At 44.3% G+C, this 19,692-nt stretch overlaps 2 protein-coding genes and 1 long non-coding RNA gene across 4 annotated transcripts; 2 read left to right on the forward strand and 1 right to left on the reverse strand.

The window, feature by feature from the left end:
- The first annotated feature begins 5,219 nt into the window (after positions 1 to 5,219).
- On the forward strand, positions 5,220 to 5,833 carry LOC144705802 (uncharacterized). Its single transcript, XR_013582116.1, has 2 exons — positions 5,220 to 5,408; positions 5,513 to 5,833. It is a non-coding gene; the product is annotated as an uncharacterized LOC144705802 (long non-coding RNA).
- Positions 5,820 to 8,450, reverse strand: LOC144705801 (PHD finger protein ALFIN-LIKE 6-like). The gene is made up of 6 exons (XM_078578626.1): positions 8,303 to 8,450; positions 8,079 to 8,207; positions 7,906 to 7,938; positions 7,101 to 7,329; positions 6,321 to 6,456; positions 5,820 to 6,213 (listed from the first exon to the last, which is right to left on the reverse strand). The coding sequence occupies exons 2-6, from the start codon at positions 8,176 to 8,178 to the stop codon at positions 5,923 to 5,925; spliced, it is 789 nt and encodes a 262-aa protein (XP_078434752.1). The 5' UTR covers positions 8,179 to 8,207; positions 8,303 to 8,450; the 3' UTR covers positions 5,820 to 5,922.
- Positions 8,451 to 9,964: 1,514 nt separating this feature from the next.
- On the forward strand, positions 9,965 to 11,505 carry LOC144705962 (uncharacterized). 2 transcript variants are annotated; one of them, XM_078578837.1, is made up of 3 exons: positions 9,965 to 10,134; positions 10,982 to 11,126; positions 11,265 to 11,505. In XM_078578837.1, the coding sequence occupies exons 1-2, from the start codon at positions 10,006 to 10,008 to the stop codon at positions 11,081 to 11,083; spliced, it is 231 nt and encodes a 76-aa protein (XP_078434963.1). In that variant the 5' UTR covers positions 9,965 to 10,005; the 3' UTR covers positions 11,084 to 11,126; positions 11,265 to 11,505. The 2 variants fall into 2 exon arrangements, with proteins under 2 accessions (XP_078434963.1, XP_078434964.1); XM_078578838.1 differs by having other exon boundaries at positions 11,302 to 11,505.
- Positions 11,506 to 19,692: the final 8,187 nt, after the last annotated feature.

The following is a 19,692-nucleotide window of genomic DNA, read 5'->3' on the forward strand; positions in this document are numbered from 1 at the left end:
CAATGTGAGAATTAATGCATTGATGAATGTTCATAATATGATGTACAAAATCTAACCCGTCCTCTGAAATTCTAGTATGCTCGTCTAATAGCATGGGGTCTAGGGTGATGGATATTATGTTGTCGTCAAGTCAATCACACTACCATGTTTATTTAAGTCCATTGAATAAAATATTTACGTTCATTATTATTATGTGTGATGTTTATAGTGAATTATGATGAGATCATAATGCAATGATCACTGGTCTTTATACATGTATTATAAATATTCCTATTCTATGGATAGTCGAGACAGACATTGTATTATTCGGATAGAATAGCACTAGCTGGTCCTACTTATACGATAAGTCCAGCTGATCTTGTGGCTATTAGTGTGGCGACACTAAGGACATATAGTGGGTGTTCTTTTGAGAAAGTGTTCACTGAATTGATCCATATGAATCCCTGAATGGTATTATACCTAAACATCAATCATGTTGATTCAAGTCACGATTGTATAAGTGATCCACTGACCTGAGACACCAATGACATCTCGCGAGTGGACAACTACATTTTGACTATGACTTACGAGCCTCTAATCTAGGATTCAAATAAGTCATAGATTGGAGGTATAACGAAGCTTATGAATATGATTGTGTGGGCAAGATGGGATCATCCACCCTTGGTATAAGAGGAGATTGACTCGAGGAAGACAATGCAAAAAAATCTCCAGCCAGGGTAGTGAGAATATTGGAGAAGGCGTTCTCCAATGATCCCCGTTACGCATCAGTACTAATCAAATGACGGATTAGGGTTTGACAATAAACCATACCCTAAGTCGTTTAAGAGTCTCGAGCGGATGATGGATTATACATATGCGGAAACTGATAACAGTAAAGGTTCCATGAGAGAGTTCGAGACTACTCGGTTGGAAACTAAACCTATTGATTGGGTTAAATTGATCCTTGTTTAATTAATCTATATGTTGATATAGTTAATTAATAAGGTTGGTCAGTAAATGTTATTGGGCCATTTAAGTTATTAACTAGAACAATACATGGGCCTACCGGGTCACACGCACAAGGTCATAAGGGCATTGGTGGATATATTTTACTTTGAAGGGTTTTTGAGAAAAACCTTAAGTGAAATATAAAGAGAGAAAGGGGCCTCATTTAAAGCACCCGTGCGAGTCTAATTTGAGAGCCTCTCCCCTTCTCCACTCTCTTCTCCACTCGTCCAAGGAAGAGTGTCTTCATGGTGAGGAGATCTTCCAGATTTTCAAGAAGAGTTGAAGAAGAAGACGTGGAGATCCAAGCGCCGAGTGATTGCGTTGATACTTCTAGAGGCCGGACGCGTGAACGGCTTCAGAACAATCTCAGAGCGGCAAAGTCAACGGTGGAACGAGTTCCCCAAAAGGTACACTCAGTATGTTGATTTTAAAGATCGATTGTGAATCGATCGACCACGCTTCTGCATCCATGGAAATGTGATTTCCATGGATGAACCAAAGCATCGAACCCAACATAAAGGCCGCCGGGGTAGTTGACCATAGATGATTTTGAATGGGGTCTTACCGGTAGTATGGTTGACTAAAGAATTATACAAAAATTCGGCTCACAGCAACACAAGATTCCACGAGCTAGTGTTTTCTCCTACGATGGACCGTAATATGTTGCTAAGACTACAGTTGACAACTTCAGTCTGACCATCCATCTAGGGATGGTAAGCACTGGAAAATTTTTACTAGGTTCCCATGAAGACCCAAAGCGTTTTCCAGAAATAACTCGTCAATCACACATCGTGATCCGAGACTATAGTTTTTGGTACTCCGTGCAATTTGACAATGTTATCAAAGGAGAGTTATGCAACATGGGAGGCGTCCGATGTCTTGGAGCATGGCACAAAATGTGCCATCTTGGAAAATCTGTCAACCACCACCATGACCAAGTCATGTTGTCGCATGGTCTTTGGGAGTCCTAGGACAAAATCAATGCTAAGTACCTCCCACGGTCTAATAGGCACTGGGAGTGGCATCTATAAGCCAGAGTTCTGCTTAATCATCTTGGCACGTGAGCACGTTAGGCAGTGTGAGATGACCTTGCCAATGTCTCTTTTAAGCGAGGGCCAATAGAATTGGTACTCTACCACCGGAATGGTCTAGTTAATTCCAAAATTACCTCTAAGACCTCCGGTGTGAGTTTCCCAGATACCTATTCGTAGTCATCTTTACCTATTCAAGACCCACTACTTGGGTTTGCATCATGTTTAGACCTAATGGCCACCTACTTAGGGCATCAGCCACTGCGTTATCTTTGCCCTTCTTATGTCGGATTCCAAATGTGTAATCTTGTATGTACACTATCCGTTGGGCGTGACGATCGCTTAACTTTTGCTGATTGTGTAAGTGCCTAAGAGCATTGTGGTTCGAATATAGGACGAACTCCCGAGGCAGGAGGTATTGCCTCCAATGGTGTAACCATTAAACCAGAGCATAAAAATCTCGATCATAATTGTCATATCTCCGGCGCATGTCATTTAATTTCTCACTGAAATATTCTATTTGATATCCTTCTTGAGAGAGGACTCCTTCAATGCCTACTCATGAGGCGTCATAGGCAACTTCGAACACTTTACTAAAGTCGGGTAATTTTAGGACGATGCTTAGGTCATCAGCTTCTTTACGAGTTCAAAGGCCTTGTCGGCTGTCGGGGTCCATTCGAACTTCTCCTTTCATAATAGATCAGTGATAGGGGCGGTAACCCTGCTAAATCCTGGCACGAACCTTTGGTAGAAGGAGGCTAGTCCCATGAAACTCCAGATGTCGTGCACGTCCTTTAATTTTGGCCAGGATGTGATGGCCTCTACCTTGGTCGTGTCAGCTGATACTCCGTTAGCCGATAGGATAAACCCGAGGAATGATACCTTTGAAGTAAAAAACTGCACTTCTTTGGGTGAGCATAGAGCTTTTCCCATCGGAGTGCGGAGCACACGTCTTGTAGGTGTTGTAAATAGTCATTCCTGCTAGTGTTGTAGATAAGTATATCGTCAAAATAGACGACAATGAATTTTCCTATGAATGGACGAAGTACCTCATTCATCAATCTGTGGAACATACTTGGGGCGTTTGATAGCCCAAACGGCATCACATTCCATTCAAATAGACCGTCTTTTATTTTGAAAGTGGTCTTCCATTCATCCCCTAGGCGGATCTTGACTTGGTGATATCCGCTCTTTAGGTCCTGGACTCGAGGGATCTGAAATTGATATTTCACGGTGATCTTGTTGCGGGCTCTAGAGTCACAGCACATACGCCAAGTTTCATCTTTCTTTTGCGCTAGAAGTGCTCGTATGGCACAAGGACTGAGGTGATCTGGGTTGTTTCCCGCTCGACGATGAAGCTTATCCCCCATCGTCTCACTGGCTGACCTTGACCTCCGTTAGGGGTCATATCTAGTATATTCAAAGTTTGTCGTGACCTCTCGCGGCCCACACTAAAATAGTGCTTTACCCCTAGATGTTTGGTCAACTGTTGCACATCGACGCATTTCAGGGAGAACCAGCTAGCTCTAGGTTCGAGTGGCATTTCACCCCTAACCACAACTCATCCGCTAATTCTTAACAATTAGTCGGTTTGGACCTCCAATTAGTTTCACCCAAGCTTCATCCTGGTCATGGATACATCACCCAAGTTCGGGTCCATAAGCAGTGACAATCGCCCAGACTTTCTCGGATTAGTCTTGCTAAGAGTTCCTTAACCTGTCAATGAAGCTCTTCGTATTTCGCTGGATCAATTTGATAATGTGGTAAATTCGGGAGAGATGCTCCCGTTACTTAGCCTATGGCGTGTTTTATGTCACGCATTTGGGGTAATTCACTGGGTAATTCCTCTAGGAATAGCTCTTGGAATTCTGCCATCAATTGGGCAACCTTTGGGGTAGTGCTATCGGGCTCGGGTTCCTTAGTGGGATTGGCTAGTGTCAACGTAAAACAAACAGGCGTATTCACTCAATTTTCATCCAATTTTTGGTGGAAAAAACATCCATTCTTTATTAGTGTAGTCTGGGGTTGCCGAGCAGGAGTCGGAGTGGGTAAGGCAGGCGGGTTCGTTTGTTTGGTTGACGGTACCATATGAGTCGTCGACCTCCATAGATGAACATGCAGGTGTTTGCCCGCCTGGAAATTTGGACATCATGGTCAAATAACCATGGTCATCCTAGAAGGATACTCAATTTTCATTGGTGGGACATCACACAGCACTTTCTCGTCATAAATGCTCATCTTAAGTTGAACGTAGCACTATGATCTGACTGGAAGAGTCAAAGTGTCTATCCAAGAGACGTTATAAGGGGTGGGATGTGGAATGAGTGACAATCCCAGCTTAGTGGCGGTCTCTTCAGATACTGCATTTATGCAGCTACCACTGTCAACTATTAACTTGAATGTACGTCCTCCAATTTTGACATACAAGTAAAAAATAGAAGTTTGTTGAACCGAGTCAACGTGAGTGTGTGCAGTTGAGTTTGTTGGGGGCGGTAGAATGACCGTGGGAGTAGGGTTAGGTTGACCATTACTTAACCCAGATGAGGGGTTCAACAGTCGAGGCTGAGTGGACACAGTTGGAGGGGTCGTGAGCACCACCGTAGGGCTTGGAACGGGAGCTCACCTAGGGGCTGTTAGAGCGGAGCTCGTGCTGCCAGTTTCTGTTCTGTTCTGCTGAATTCTCAAATTCACTACTGGTGGTTCAGATGCGGGTGCTAGAGGAATGATCTGGATATAACCCAAGTGCTCGTCATACCCTTCTTCTTCAAGAAGTTCTCCCGGAAACTCGTCGACCTCCAAGTCGTCTTCCGGTAAGGATTCTACCGGGTTCCCATGTATGTCCATGTGCTGTAGGGATGGACATTCTGTTGGTCGATGTCTAAAACCCTTGCATTTGAAGCATTGCATGAGTTCTCAGGTAGCAACAGGTGCTTGGGCCGTGGACACAACCTATGATGCAGTTTGTGTCGCAATCATCATTGTAGCCGGTGGTGGAGTAACCCTGGGGGCGGTGATAGTCCCTCGCCCCCGATTACTCACGGTCTTAGCAGTAGTGGCTGTACTGTTGTTGACGGCTGTCGTCTGTGGGACAACCAATTGTTGCAGAGTAACTCGTCTATAGAGTACTCGTTACTCTCGACCAAGCTATATTCTTGGTCAATTGAGGGTAAGTTCTGCTCCAGCATTCGCATGCCTAAGTCACTTCAGAGACCATGGATGAAAAACGCGATCTGAACTTGTGGACTTTACACAAATTTACATCGCATTCGGAATTCCTTGAATTCCTCGATGTAGTCAATAATTAGAATGATTGTGATTATAGTTATTATCGGAGACGCGTTCGTGGGGGCTCTTCTCCTCTCTGTCGCCAAGGACGACTCTCTCTTTTCTGTCGGTTCTCTCAATCTTTCTCTCTTTATATCTCGATATATAGATGCTCTTCTTCTTTGTCGCCCAACGCTGTCGGTAGTCTCAAAGTCTGTCAAAACTCTCAGGACGAGGCGGAGCTGAAAGAAGCGCTGGTGTTCGCCAACGCCTGCGGGGCCATCTGCACCACTCAGAAAGGCGCCATTCCCGCTCTCCCCACCATGGCCTCCGCCCTCGACCTCATCGCCACGCCAACAAATCCATCTGACCGTCCATTCCCAGATCTACGCCTCCCCTTCTCTTTCTGCTCCTCATCAGTCAAAACACAATAATCCTCTTCCTGTTTTTCTAGTATCTCCACCCTCCTAGATAACCAGACGATTAAAATACCCGTTTTGTATTTTATCATTTCCTTTTTCTAATAACAGTGATAGATAGCTCCAATCGTAGACTGATATCATAAAATTTACCGCTGTTTAGCTTAACGTGTTCTTCCTTAGAAAAATTGTACACCTTGAAGATGAAGAAGAGGAGGATGTCAAGCGATTCTGCTTCTCTTGTTGCTGCAAGCGGGGCACTTGTATTGTTTAATGTGTTCTGCTCTAGCGGGAGTGATCTTGACGCACTTGCCGTGGAACCATCTCTCGCATATATCGCAGCAGATCCAGAACTCGTCGTTAGCATAGTTGCTTCCACAAGCCCCGCATAACGTGTTCCCACGTTCTTCTTCTTCTTCTTCCTCCTCTCCCATTTCGTCATCTCCGCTCTGTTCCCCTTTCATCGCTGTCGTCTTTGATACCTTCGCCTGCCCCCCTGATTGCTTTCCCATCTGTAGATTAATAGAAAGATCGAAACTTGTATTGTGTATGTAATTGTATCATAATATGTTTATAAATTGAGAGAAAGAGAAGGGAAATGGTTTTGGGTTTTGATTACCGTCTTTGAATTTGAGCTTGACTTGTTGGTCTTGCTGCTCGTGCTGGGGGTCTTGGCCTCGGTTTGCTTCTTGCCCGCCCCAGTCACTACTTCAAATATCGTGGGCAGGTTGTTGATCATCTGGAAGAGCCTTCTCCTGTGGTGTTCATCCCAGCATGTCATTTGGAAATTAGATTGTATCATCAAATCATCGAGATCCTCAAGTTTTTTTTTTATGCCCAGAAACTAGAGACACAAAACGAGCTCAAAGATCAGAGATTGACAAAGCCAGCCCTGACAACTGATGAGGTCTAAAATGATGTTGTGGGCAAACATTCTTTCATTTTTTTTTTCAAAGGCAAATGGTTTAAAGCAGTTGTTTAATCTTTATAATGCTTCGTCGGTTTTAATGCTCCTTGCAGGAGTGTTGAGAATGAAATTAGTACTGTTAAATAAATCGGTATGATCGATCCTACCATTGCTTCAAAACATAGCAAGACAAGACTTAACTAAGGCGAAACTAGGACAGCTTTCTGCTCATCAAGGCGTAAAAATATTGTCACAAGGGAAAAAGTTGAAAACAATTTAACCAAGTATCAGGTGACTTGCCGCCCAACCAGAAAGCCATTTGACTGTAGCTCAGAGGATAAATACGTAAATTAATAGTTATTATCTCCTGTTGAGCAGGGAAATCGATCAACAGGTCAGAGTCGAGAAGAACTGAGGGAGAAAGGGAAGGATTCAAGGGAAATAAAGCGCTTAATTGAGTTTAAAAGAAAAACAAATTGGTATGTGACTAACCTGGCATCTTTATCAAATCCAAATCGAGCGCCAAAGTAGAACGCCACGGCAAGCAGCCAAGCATCACTATGAACAGCAACAAGGGCCAACCAGTCTTTTTCCTCCATTCCATCTCTTGCAAAGTTGATTCCCAAAGCTGGCTCAGGAAGCTCCGGAGGAACCTCCTCAGCAGGTAAAGTTACCTCCCAGGTCTCGTTAGGAAGACCGTAGAGACACAAGTTTTCCTTCTCTGCATAACGGAAATAGAATGTCATAATATTTAATTGCACAGGAAGATAACAAAAAAAAAGCCCTCCGGAGCCGATCATCAAATGAATCAATTTTTCTTCAAAAAAATGATCAAAGGAATCAAAAGCATTGGAGGAGCAAGAGGGAGAAATACAAACTCCATGGAAAGTTCAGAAACAAGTTACCCATGAAGCCATTCGGTAATTGAATGAATTTTTTTGTCAACATCGAGAGTAATCCAATAATAAATATGAAGACTATTAATGTCAACGGGTGCATCAAAATTTTGCCCTGAAGAGGCTAGCCAAGGAAAACCGAGTGAAAGCTTTGTTCTTTTGAAGACTAGACTTCAGAAGAAATTGAGGAAAAATTGCCGACACTAGAGAAAAAAAAACCGAATACCGAGACCATCAAGAGAAAGACCGACCCCAAATTTCTGCATTACCCGCTTTAAGAGAAGGTTAACAGAGAGAATATAAAGATCTCAAAAAACCCGACGGATCCGATGCAAATGATCAAGGTATTTAAAGCATTCAAGATCTTCGCATTCGGCACAAAAAAAAAAAATTAAACTCACCGGGGTCACATTGGTGATAAAACTTGTCCACATCTGAAATGGGAGAAGATCAAACAAGCACAATCAGCGAGGAAAAAAATGAAGCAAGATGCGAAGGTAAAAAAACTCCAAATTATAATCAGAAAAACCAGAAAAGAGACGAAATTGATATAATCGGAAGGCGTAGCGAGAACCAGTGGTGAGTGCTTTTATCAGCCCAGCGCGTCTTCCCCTGAAATCCTTGAACACCTCCTCTGCCGAGCGTGGGTTATACAGCCCCGAAGCCCCTTCCATCAATCCCAACGCGAGCAGAAGACGCGCCCCTAGTCGACAAGAAGATACGAAACGAACAATTACGCACTGAAAACGAAGCGAGATAGCTAGGAATCCAAAGAGAGCTATAGTTAGGGCTTCCTACGGATAATCCAAGCAGATTTCGCGCAATCCTCTGGAGAATAGCCAGTGAGAACGGAGAACGAGGATTCGAGGAAGAAAGAACACAAAGAAGAGATGGAGGAGCAGAAGCATTTATAGTCTTCCCGATTCCAGATTCTGCCCTTCTCCTTTTTTAAAAAAAAGAAGAATAAAATTAAAGGGTTATTTGCCACGTGGCGTCCTAGTCACGTGATCCTCCTCCGACCTCATCCAACAACATAATGTCCTGGTCAACGCCTCTGAGTCCCGGGACGGATGCCGGATGACGGATTACGGAATTAGGACGGTGGGACTGGACGAAACGGCATTTCTTTCGTCACCCGTCACAGATTCTGCAGTTTTGTTCCGTTTCCCTTCCATGAAGGGATGGAGGACAGAGGACAATGAACATCCACCCACACTAAGTCCTCATTTCGTCATCTCACTGTTTATTCGTCTGTCCCGTTCAGACATTTGTCCATGTCGTATAACGGGACGGATGATGGAACTGACGTAAATGACTCTCACTCTCTCTCCCCCTCTCTATCCTGACCACCTCTCACTCTCGATGGCCTGTCATTTCCGTCATTTTCTGTCATCAGTCATCCATCAAATCAGACCTATGAATGACGATTAATGACATAATTGACTTCATCCATTCATCCATCCTCTAGATGACGATCCTTCAACTGTCCTCCAATCTTAGTTTAACGGGCTCCTTGGCCTAGTGTAAATCACCCGTCTACGATGGCGGATGACTGATGATGGAGCAGAATGAAATGCATGACATATTGTTCACCCTCTCCTTCTCTCTGTCTCTCTTTTGCCTCTCACTCTCCATCGTCGTCTGTCATTTCCTGTCATCAGTCATCCGTCAAATTGGTTCGATGACTGAGGATCAATGGCAGAAATGACTTTGTCTATTTTTTCATCCACAAGATGAAACAAATGAAGATCCATTATCTGTCTTCCAACCTTAGTCCGGCAAACTATTGGGTATAGAGTAAATGACCTGTTTTTCTGATGGTGGATGGCTGATGATGAAAAGATGACTGACAAAGGTAAATAGGGTTGGTCATTTAGGATTGAGGACCAGTTTGACAGGACCAGATCGGTACCTGTTGGTCGGGCATGTTTTGGTTCAAGGTTCAAGCCAGACCGGAACAAGAAGTAAATTATTAAATATTTATTTAATATTTTCTAGTAAAATTCTAAAAATATAAAATCCAACTTGCTGGAGAGGTTTCTATTGAGCTCAATTTAGTCGCCATATATGTGACCAAATGTGGACACCCACTTGACTTAGAGGAGTTCTTCTTCGAATATGAGCTGCAAAGAACCCATTAAAACCTATCTCTCTATCTAAATATTCTTCCTTCTCTATTTACCCGATAGTTCTCCATGAAGAAAGGGACGTGTGGAGAGCGAAATATCTTGAAAGGGAGATTGAGTGAGGGGGAGAAGGAAAGGGAGGCAAAGGGGCATTCATTGCCGGCTGTTTAAAGCTCATTATGTTTAAAGCTCATTACCGGATCAGGACCATCAAACCCTAAAGGTAAAGGACGACATCCGTGTTAAAACCGTCGGGTTTCGGATCCTCCATAACGGGTCGGATTCTAATTTGCTGACGTGGCATGGTTGCGGTTAGTATAAAAAAGGCGCCCGAGGGCGACGTCATCAGAGATTGAGAGAGGTTTGGGGAAGAAGATGTCGTCGGTGGGAACTTCGAAAGGGATTCTGGAAATTGCGAAGTTTGCGATCTACGTTGCTGTGCCGATCGGGCTCACCTACAGCGTGGCCACCAACTCCAAGACGCTGCAGAAATTGATGGGATTTGTAAGCTTTTCCCTCGCATTTCCGAATCTTCGTGAAGTTTCTTGCTGTCTCGTTAATTTTGAATCTTTTGTTATCCCATATTTCTTATGGAAGATGTATGGTCATTCCTTGCCTATCTCGTTTCAAATTTTTATCTGGAGTATCAATTTTTTAGTGATATTTGCGTTTCCGTGAGGATTGCAAATTTTACGAGAGAAAGATGGGTAATCGCAATAAGTTTACTCTTTCTCCGTGTAAGTGCGAGGTTTTTACGTATTTTAGCGAATTTATGGTCTTCTTGCAGGTGAAAACTGTTGGAGGCTTGATTAGTCTATACTTTTTACTCTCAAATAAGGGTTTTTTTTCCCTCGTTCATGTCCTATAAACTTTTGGGAAACTTCTAACTAATTTGCGCTTACAAGATATTTCAAATAATTCTCTGGAAAAGTTCTCCCACGTTCTTCCATGTTCTCACGACCCTTTAATTTTTGTGAACACCGAAAGTCTTCCCACTGAAAACAACCGGTGATCATCACCCCAAAAGATCCCGTCCATCAAGTCAAAATTTGGTTAGCAAAACGGAATAAAATTGGCATTTCTCTTCTAAAGTTCATTTGTCCATGGTCATTCTGATCTTTATAATCTCCAAGTACACGTATTCTCATCTTGTTTTGTTCGCGAGTGTTCACGATAATTACATCAGAGAAGAACTCCACAATATATACTTTGATTGAAGTAAATTCCCTCTTCTGAGTGCCATCCATGGCTGGATAAATTATGAGCAAGCTGTGGTTCATGATCAAGCTTTCAAAGCAGTCTTTAATGTTTATATGACCTTATTTTCTCTTTCTTATCCTGCACAATGCAGCGATCTTACGTTGTGTATCCTCCGGAAGGCCCTCGTCCCCCTTCCCCTGAAGAGCTACGCGAAATGGCAAGAGAAATGGCTGTTAAAAACAGCACACGTTGACCAACCGGATTTTGTGTTGTTTTGTCATAACGTTGGCACACAGGTGAGGAAATATTTCCCTTGTCTTTTCAGGAAGCTTGAATTTCATTGCCTATGAAGAAAAAAAAATTAGAAAGTAGATATCTATTATTCCAATCGGCGCCTCGTTTCTTTAACAAAACTCTGAATAATTTTTTTCCAGTGCTGCGTTTTAAAAATTATCTCCTATGATTGAGCAGCCGGCATAAGGTTAGAGGCCATGATCGTGGACGAACTTCGTGTAATGTCCTTAAGAAAAGTGTTTGCAGAATGAGCAGAGGTATTTCAATTTGGAGATGTTTCCATCATTTTATGCACAAAATGACTACTTTGCTGACTTGCATCTTCGAAAAGAAACCGAAGCATGAAAGTATACATAAAAGAGATGTCAGTTTTGGTTTGAATCTTTTGAAATTCCCATTGACCCTCAATCCCAAACCTCACCACCCTTGGGATCTACGGGATGGTTGTTCACCCCTGGGCGATTTGTTTTTAGTGTACAAATCGGTCTAGTTATCAGGTTGCAAAAGACTCTTCTCAGCATGACCACCTGGTTTTAATTAGAAATATTGTTTTAGACAAAGCCTCCCAGTACCTTCAGTCGCGGCATACTGCCAAAACAATTTGAACTCAAATTTGAGGAAATATTTAGTTGCCTTTATTTGGGAAATCAGTTAATATTTTATAAACATCTATCTGCGAAAGAATTTGAATAGTTAGTGATGAGCAATGATTGTCTTCCAAAGGAATTTTTATTGGGTTTAAATACCTTTTTAGATGGTAATTAGGGGACAATAAAGCTTATTTTTATAAGAAATGCAGACAGATGAGAAAGGTGATAATTGAAGATAGATTTATGGAAATATTAGTGTATTTAAATGAATAGAATAAGTGGGTGCGACAAGTTACAATGGCGGATAAGTTGGTTGTGGATGAGTGTTGTGAATATTTGTTATGGATGAGATGGATGAGGATGGGCAGATATGGACTGATGTGGATTAGTGGGTGGTGTTGAGAAAAGGACAATGAAGTAAGTGCAGGAAGCTTCACTACAAATTCACACATTCTGCCAAGATCGGGGAGATTTTCAAGGCGGGAGAACCCTTCTGCTTTTCTTTCGTTTTCTAACTTCAATGGTGGAGCAACGTAAGGAAACTTGATGGATCTCAAAATCACTTTCTTTCACATGGCCCATTAAAATAGGAGATATTCCAAGATGGATAGAGAGGTATTATAGATCCGACAACATGAATGGATATAGGAGAAAGACAAAATTTGATGGATTTTCTCTCTACGAATCAATAGTGTGGCATGGAATTTTCAGAAATCTGAAGATTTCATTTTGATTTTTGAGTTTCATTTATGCTTTAGTCATGATCTGATGCATGTTCATCATCAAAAAGTGCCACTCAAATCGCTTTGTCAAAAAGCATCGCATAAATCATTATTCTTTCTCAGTGAATCAAGAAACACCACATATACCGGTTGGGCGATTGTCAAAATCTCATTAGTTGTGATTTAAATTCATGTTTTTAATTTGTTCACATCCTCATGCACAATTAATAAAAGGGAATGATGGAAAAATGAATGGTCATTATGGCATCGATTAGCTGCAATAATCAAAGTGGCAATCACTGGTTATAGCATTGATCAGCTGCAGCCAATGATTAGCCTCAATCTAAATGCACATGATTGGACATGTGAATAAAACCAAAAAATAAATATGAAACCCCTTTAAATAATTTGAGAAAATATTTCTTAAGTAATAAAAAAATATAAAAAATGTGTAACTTGGAAGTTTTATTTCCTTCATGAAGCGTAAAAACTATTCTCATATAGAGTTCTTTTAGAAAAATGATGCTGGAAAACTCTAATAATATACCAAAAGTTTTGTAAAATCAGAGTATCATTCTAAAAATAGAAGTCTTCATGGTTTGATAATAAACACATATAATTACTTTTTGGAAATAAACTCATAAATTTTATGATATTTATTTAATAATCAGTGTGATATCATATAGTCATGCATAAGACCCAAACTATGTGGCATTCCTGCATAGAGGCCTGCGCGCGAACTGTGGGGACATGTACGCGTGTTGGACTCACGATTTTGAGACTAAGTCCTTAAGTGCGATGTCACAATATGCACTACGGGCAGCGATGCCCGACCCTGATCTTTTAGCCATCGACCTTATGATGCCCGTGCTCGTCGGCGCTCAAGTACGGTGGATCATAGAAGGCCTGTGCGTAGTGGGTGTGCGGGTCACCGAGAGCGCGTGCGCATGCTCCAACGCCGCGCGCGTATGTGGGTTGCAAAGGCTGTGGCCGCGCACCGCACGCATCATGTGTGTGGGGCATGTGGTGGAAGACATTCTACCAAGAGACTAAGACATTGGTGCACAGAGAATGCCGAGGTAGCACTAGGTGCACAATGCCCAGCTTGAGGCGTCAAGCACGGTGCATCTAGGCAGATGGCACACGATAAGTGTCACCGCGGGTGCTGGCGGCGTGTGGAGCATCAAGCGTGAGATGGGCAGTAGATGGTCGAGCGCCATACCACGGGCGCGTGGCGCATGGGCAGGGGGCACGTGTGTAACGGCGGGGCCAGCTGGCACGCGCGTGGAGTAGGAGGCCTCAAAGAGCATGGGCGACACTATCAAGTCTCGTTACTTCAGTATCATCCCTTATCTTCCCCCATGTACTACTGTTCATGGCTACTATGTAACATTTTGATGATATTAATACAATGTTCATATTCCCCGATGGGGCTACATCCCCACCCTCTCCTCTAACAACTTCTATGCGTACTTAAGCTATTGCAAAGACTTCCGTTGCAAGCGATCAAGGTTGCTCAGTGTTGTGCTCGAAGCACTGAGGCCGGCACACGCCGAGTTCGAGCATTTTTCTTAGCTCTGAGTTTGACCGCGTGACAATTGGTATCACAGCCAGGTTGGGCTTCCTCACCCTGCGTTCCTGAACTAGTTGTTGAGGAGAGATGGAGTTCGGAGACGAATCTTAGTTATTGGAAGCAAGAGGCTTGAAAGTGAAGCGGTGAAAGCAGGAACTTCACCTACTCCAAATAATTTTTTTGGGATGGAGGACTCGAGTAGACAAAAATCATGATACAGTAATCTCGAGGGTTGAAGACCAGAATGAAGAATTCAAGCACGAGAATGACTGACTGCGAGATACTGTCGAAGAGCTTATAGACATGATGATGTCCTGAAAGATGGAGGTGGCAAATTTGCGACGGGCTGAATCTTCTAGGACCTGACCCAATGGAGAAGAAGAGAGACTCTCAATACGACCCCCGAGATTTAACTGCAGTCGCAAGGAGGAGGATGTGACCGATTTCTTGTATGAGTGCGAAAGGCATTTCGAGACGAATGGCACACTAGATGGAAGGAAGGTTTTGCAAGCCAGATACTTCCTCACGGGGGACGCCAAACTTTGGTGGAGCCAAGATTTAGGGAATAGTTACTGGCCATCGACAACCTTTGAAGAATTTGCCCAGGAGGTCAAGGACACATTTATGCCATGGAACACTTCTTGAATAGCAAGGGAAGAGCTCAACAACCTTCGGATGATCGAGACTCTAGGAGAGTATGAAAAAGAAGTTTTCTTCCATAGTCTTGAGGATTATAGATATGTCCGATGTGGACAAGCTCTACCACTTTGCCAAAGGACTTCCCCACTAGGCTCGGACGGAACTAGAGAAGAGGCATTATCAAAATCTTTAAGCGACCGACTAAGTTGTGGAGGGAATGGTGGATCTCCTCATGAAAAGAATGGCCAAGCCAGAAGAGAAATCAAAGAAGTGGAATAGAAACTGCCTGAAACGCATTGAACTGCCTTCAGCCCCCGCCAGCCAGGGATTGAAGAGAAAGTTCAAACTAGGCTTCGACAAGGGCCATGACAAAGGCAAGAGTCCAAGACTGGCGATGGGAATACCATATGGTGGGAGTGGCAAAACGGGGCGTTTCACATGTAGAGGATCTCCATGCATGAGGGACTGCCCCCAGGTTGCGTGGATGGTCACCAACGTTAATGCGATGGTTGTACCCCCGTCCCAGTCGGACATTCCTAGGGTAGCAGCACAATGACATTGAGCCCCTAAAATGCCTGATGACACTAAGGGGCGTGCCCTAGTCTAGTATGAAGGTCTTGGCCTCCTGCACATACTGGTATTCATCAACAACAAACTCACCATCAACTCGACCTGAGTCTCTACCCAAGCACGGCGAAGATCAAGGCCGTCAACTCGGAGGCACTAGATATTGTTGGCTTGGCCAAGTGGGTGCTGTTGCGGGTGGGAACGTAGGAGAATCAAACCAACTTGATGGGTGTCCCCTATGGATGACTTCTCGATTGTCTTGGGTCTTGACCTCCTTATGCGAGCACGCGCGATTGTGTTTCCCTAACACCGCGGTATTCTGTTCCCCAAGGGATCTCAACCATGTTTTGTGAGGGATCAAGAGGGGCAAAAGGTGCGAGACGCTGCTCTATTGTCTGCGATGCAAGTCAAAGACGAGCTGAGGAAAGGGAAAGAGACCTTCCTCATCACCATATGAGGGGCGACACCAGAGAAAAAGGGTGGAAGGTAGGGGTGTGCACGAGACTGTTTGGCTGCACTTAATTGGGGTGACGACAACAACAATAACCCAGCTACCTTTACAAGTGGACTATGGGGGTCGATAACAGACGTACTATGGGAGTTCGCTAGGGTGATGCTTGCACAACTCCTAGCAAGACTACCACCCAAGTGGGACATGGATCACGAAATTGAATCACTACGTGGTACTCGTCCGCCTATGCGGGCACCTTACAAGATGCCCCCGGCCTACCTAGAAGAGTTGCAAAAACAACTTCAACAACTAGAGAATGGACTGATCTGGCCATCTAAGGCACCCTTTGGCGCACTAGTGTTGATCTTGAAGAACAAGGACGGGTTGCTCTAACTATGCATGGACTACCAAGCGTTTAACAAGGTCACGGTGAAGAACAAATATCCCGTGCCGAAAATGGAGGAGTTGTTCGACAGGCTTGTCGAAGCTCGCTTCTTCTCACGGATGGACTTGAAGAGCGGATACCACCAAGTACAAATCAAGGAGAGGGATGAACCGAAGATTGTCTGCGTTACTCTCTATGGCTCTTTTGAATTTTGCGTTATGCCGTTCCAACTCATTAACGCTCCTGTTACTTTTTTTTTGCCTTATGCACTCCATTTTATGGGAGTATATTGATGACTTTGTGATTGTGTACTTAGATGACATTCTCATGTACGACCAGAGCTTATACGACCTTGTGAGGCACTTGAGAAAGGTGACGATCAAACTAGAGAGCATCAACTCTACCTCAACCAGAAGAAATGTGAATTTGCCTAGCAGGAAATCGAGTTTTTTGGACACCTAGTCAGAAAGGGAAATGTACACATGGATCCTTCTAAGGTGAGGGCTATCTGATACTAGGTAGCGCCAAAGGGGCTTCACAATTGGGGTCCTTCCTCTAGCTAGTGAATTACTACCCCAAGTTTATCAAGGCCTTCACCCGACTAGCTGTCCTGTTGACTGACTTGTTGAAGAAGGATGTAAAGTGACAGTGGACAGACCATTGCCAAAGAGCATTTGAAGTGTTGGAGAAGACAGTCTCTAGTGACCAATGCTCCGATTGCCCAAGTTGGACAAGTCGTACAAGGTACACACTGATGCTTCTGAATCTGCACTTGGAGGTGTCTTGATGCAAAATAGACATCTAGTGGCTTACGAGAGCCGAAAGATGAGCGAGGGTGTGCCAACCAAGTTTGACTTGAAGTACAAACCATGGTGTGCCAATCAAGGAGCTGACACCCTGAGCCACAAAGAACTAGAGATTTTTGTGGCCACACTTTCAACAATCCAAGGAAGCATCCTAGATGATGTCAAGTTGGCGCTGAAAGATGATCTAGAAGTTGTTTACCTCATGAAGCGCATTTATGCGGGCGAGATGAGGAGATTTAGGATGGAGGAACATGCCATATATGGAAGTGGAAATTGGTCGGATGTGCCGCGTGTGGGTGGGTTTTGCCGCAAACCTCTGTATGAAGTGCATGATGCACCCCACGCCGGACAACCAGGACAAGCGCGTACGCTTGCACTCATGTCCAACAACTATCACTGGGCAGGAATGGAACAAGACGTGGAGGCCTATGTCCATTCATGCATGGTGTGTCAACAAGATAAAACTGTGAAAGACAAGGCTGTAGAAACATTGGAAGCTCTCCGAAGGGCGAGTCAACTGTGGGGATCCATCTCGATTGATTTCATCAATTGTCTTCTGCGCGTGGGTAGGTATTATGTTATTTTGGTGGTCGTGGACCATTTTTTTAAATAAGCAACATTCGTCCCTACCATGTTGAAAGTGCATGTGGATGACTTGGCTCGGCTCTTCATGTCCCATGTGGCGCAGTACGGGGGACTTCCATTGGACATCATCATCAACCGTGATACAAGATTCATGGGATGTTTCTAGGAGTCATTGTTCAAATACATGGGCTCCAAGCTCAAATTTTCAACGAGCTTCCACCCCCAAGCTGATGGCTCGAAAGTCAATGTGAATGCCATGCTTGAGGAGTATTTACAACACTACGTATTGGTTAACCAAGAGAACTAGGTGGATTTGCTGGATGCATCACAATTTGCACACAACATCAACCAAAATTCAGCTACGGGGCATTCGTTGTTTGAGATTGCAATGAAAAGGCAACTGTTAACCCCTTAGGAAGTAGTGAAAAGAAAACAGAATGCGCCTTTCCCTACGGCATTTTGCTTTATGCACGATTATCATGCCTGCATTGAGGAAACTTGCGAGGGACATGAACGTGCTGCTCAAAGAATGAAGAAAAATGCCAAGCAACACCAAAGTGTTGTAGAATTTCAAGTGGGTGATCTGGTCTTGTTGAAGACGAACGCCCAAATGTTAAAGAAAAAACAACCAAAGCAAAGGCACAAAGGTCAAGTATTGTAGTATGATGGGCCATTCGAGGTGGTAGCAAAGATCGAACGAGTTGCCTACCTGCTCAATATACCCCGAAGGCTGGCAGTCCATCTGGTTTTCCATGTCTTAGTGCTCAAAAAGTATGAGTCTGACCCCAAAGACGCGCCGAGGAACTAGCCCCAATGTGCTCCACCTAATGTGCGGGCACATTTCGACCAAGAGGTAGAGGCGTTCATGGTCAAAAGGGAGATTGACCTTGGAGAGCGTCATGGTTGCTACAACAAGATTGAGTACCTCATCAAGAGGAAGACTAGATCAGTTGAATCAATGACATGGGAGTGTAACTCAGATTTGTGCCAATTTGAGGACCTGATACGGGCTTATCAAGCGGTGCAGTTGGCATCGACAAGGGTGTCGACAAGTTCAGACGATGGGGGCGTGTAAGGCCCCAAAGTATGCGGCATTCCTGCACATATGCCTGTGTGCTAACTATGGGGACATGTCCATATGCTGGACTCACGATTTGGAGACTAAGTCCTTCAGTGCGATGCCACAATACACATTACGTGTGGCAACGCCCGACCCTAATCTTTTAGGCCATCACCCTTATGGTGTGCGCGCCCCTCAATGCTCAAGCACGACGGATCATGGAAGGCCCGTGCATGTTGGGTGCACGGGTCATCGAGAGCGCGCGCGCGGGCGCCAAGTGCGGCGTACGTGCGTGGGACGCGCAGGCTGGGCGGTAATGCGGCGGCATTGCGCGTGGAGTCATGCGGGCAAGCCGCGTGGTTATGCGTGGGCACCTCATGTGTGGGTGGTGGGCTGGAAGACATTTCGCCAAAAGACTAACTTATTGACACACAGAGAGTGCCAAGACGACGCGGGTGCTTGGCGCCCCCACAGGTAGTGCTAGGTGCACAATGTCGAGTTTGAGGCGTCAAGCACGACAACGTCCAGGCAGTCCGTGTGGGATAAGTGTCACCGCGGGTGCTGGTAGGGTGTGGAGTGTTAAGCCTGGGATGGGCGGCAGATGGCTGAGCACCATGCCCTTGAGTGAGCATCCCTCGACTAGGGGCACATGTGTAGCGACAAGGCTGGCGGGCACGCGCCTAGAGCGACAGGCCTCAAGGTGCAAGGGTGACACTACCATAGTGCACGGTGCCTCATCTTGTTACTTCGGTATCATCCCTCATCTTCCCCCATGTACTGTCCATGTCTACGATGTAACCTCTTGATGATATTAATGCAATGATCATATTTCCAAATGGGGTTGCATCCCCACCCTCTGCTCTAACCCCTTCTCTGCGTACTTAAGCCATTGCGAAGACTTCCGATGCAAGAGATCAAGGCTGCTTGTGTTCTGCTCCAAGCACTGAGGCGGGCACGCGCCGAATTCTAGCAATGTTCTTAGCTTAAAATTTGACCGTGTGACACCATGCCATAGCTGCCTTGAGCTAAGGGTATATGGTCATAAAATATTTGACACTTAGGGCAGAAATTTTGTTTTGAACTGTGTGACTAAATTAACATATGAATGGAGGAATTTGGAATAAAATATCAGCGGCATACTTTCAAATTAGTGAGGAATGTTTTTAGTATTTTTAGATGTATTATGTGGA

This window comes from Wolffia australiana, chromosome 7, assembly GCF_029677425.1.
Source record: "Wolffia australiana isolate 7733 chromosome 7, ASM2967742v1".
Classification (NCBI taxonomy): domain Eukaryota; kingdom Viridiplantae; phylum Streptophyta; class Magnoliopsida; order Alismatales; family Araceae; genus Wolffia; species Wolffia australiana.

What these genes read in the sequence shown, in the direction of transcription:
- LOC144705801 (XM_078578626.1), bottom strand. Translation starts at nt 8,178, where the DNA reads ATGGAAGGGGCTTCGGGGCTGTATAACCCACGCTCGGCAGAGGAGGTG. An exon ending in GATAAAAGCACTCACCACTG is followed by an intron (nt 7,939 to 8,078) that starts GTTCTCGCTACG and finishes CTCCCATTTCAG; the next exon opens with ATGTGGACAAGTTTTATCAC. An exon ending in GGATTTGATAAAGATGCCAG is followed by an intron (nt 6,457 to 7,100) that starts GTTAGTCACATA and finishes TGAACACCACAG; the next exon opens with GAGAAGGCTCTTCCAGATGA.
- LOC144705962 (XM_078578837.1), top strand. Translation starts at nt 10,006, where the DNA reads ATGTCGTCGGTGGGAACTTCGAAAGGGATTCTGGAAATTGCGAAGTTT. An exon ending in TGCAGAAATTGATGGGATTT is followed by an intron (nt 10,135 to 10,981) that starts GTAAGCTTTTCC and finishes TGCACAATGCAG; the next exon opens with CGATCTTACGTTGTGTATCC.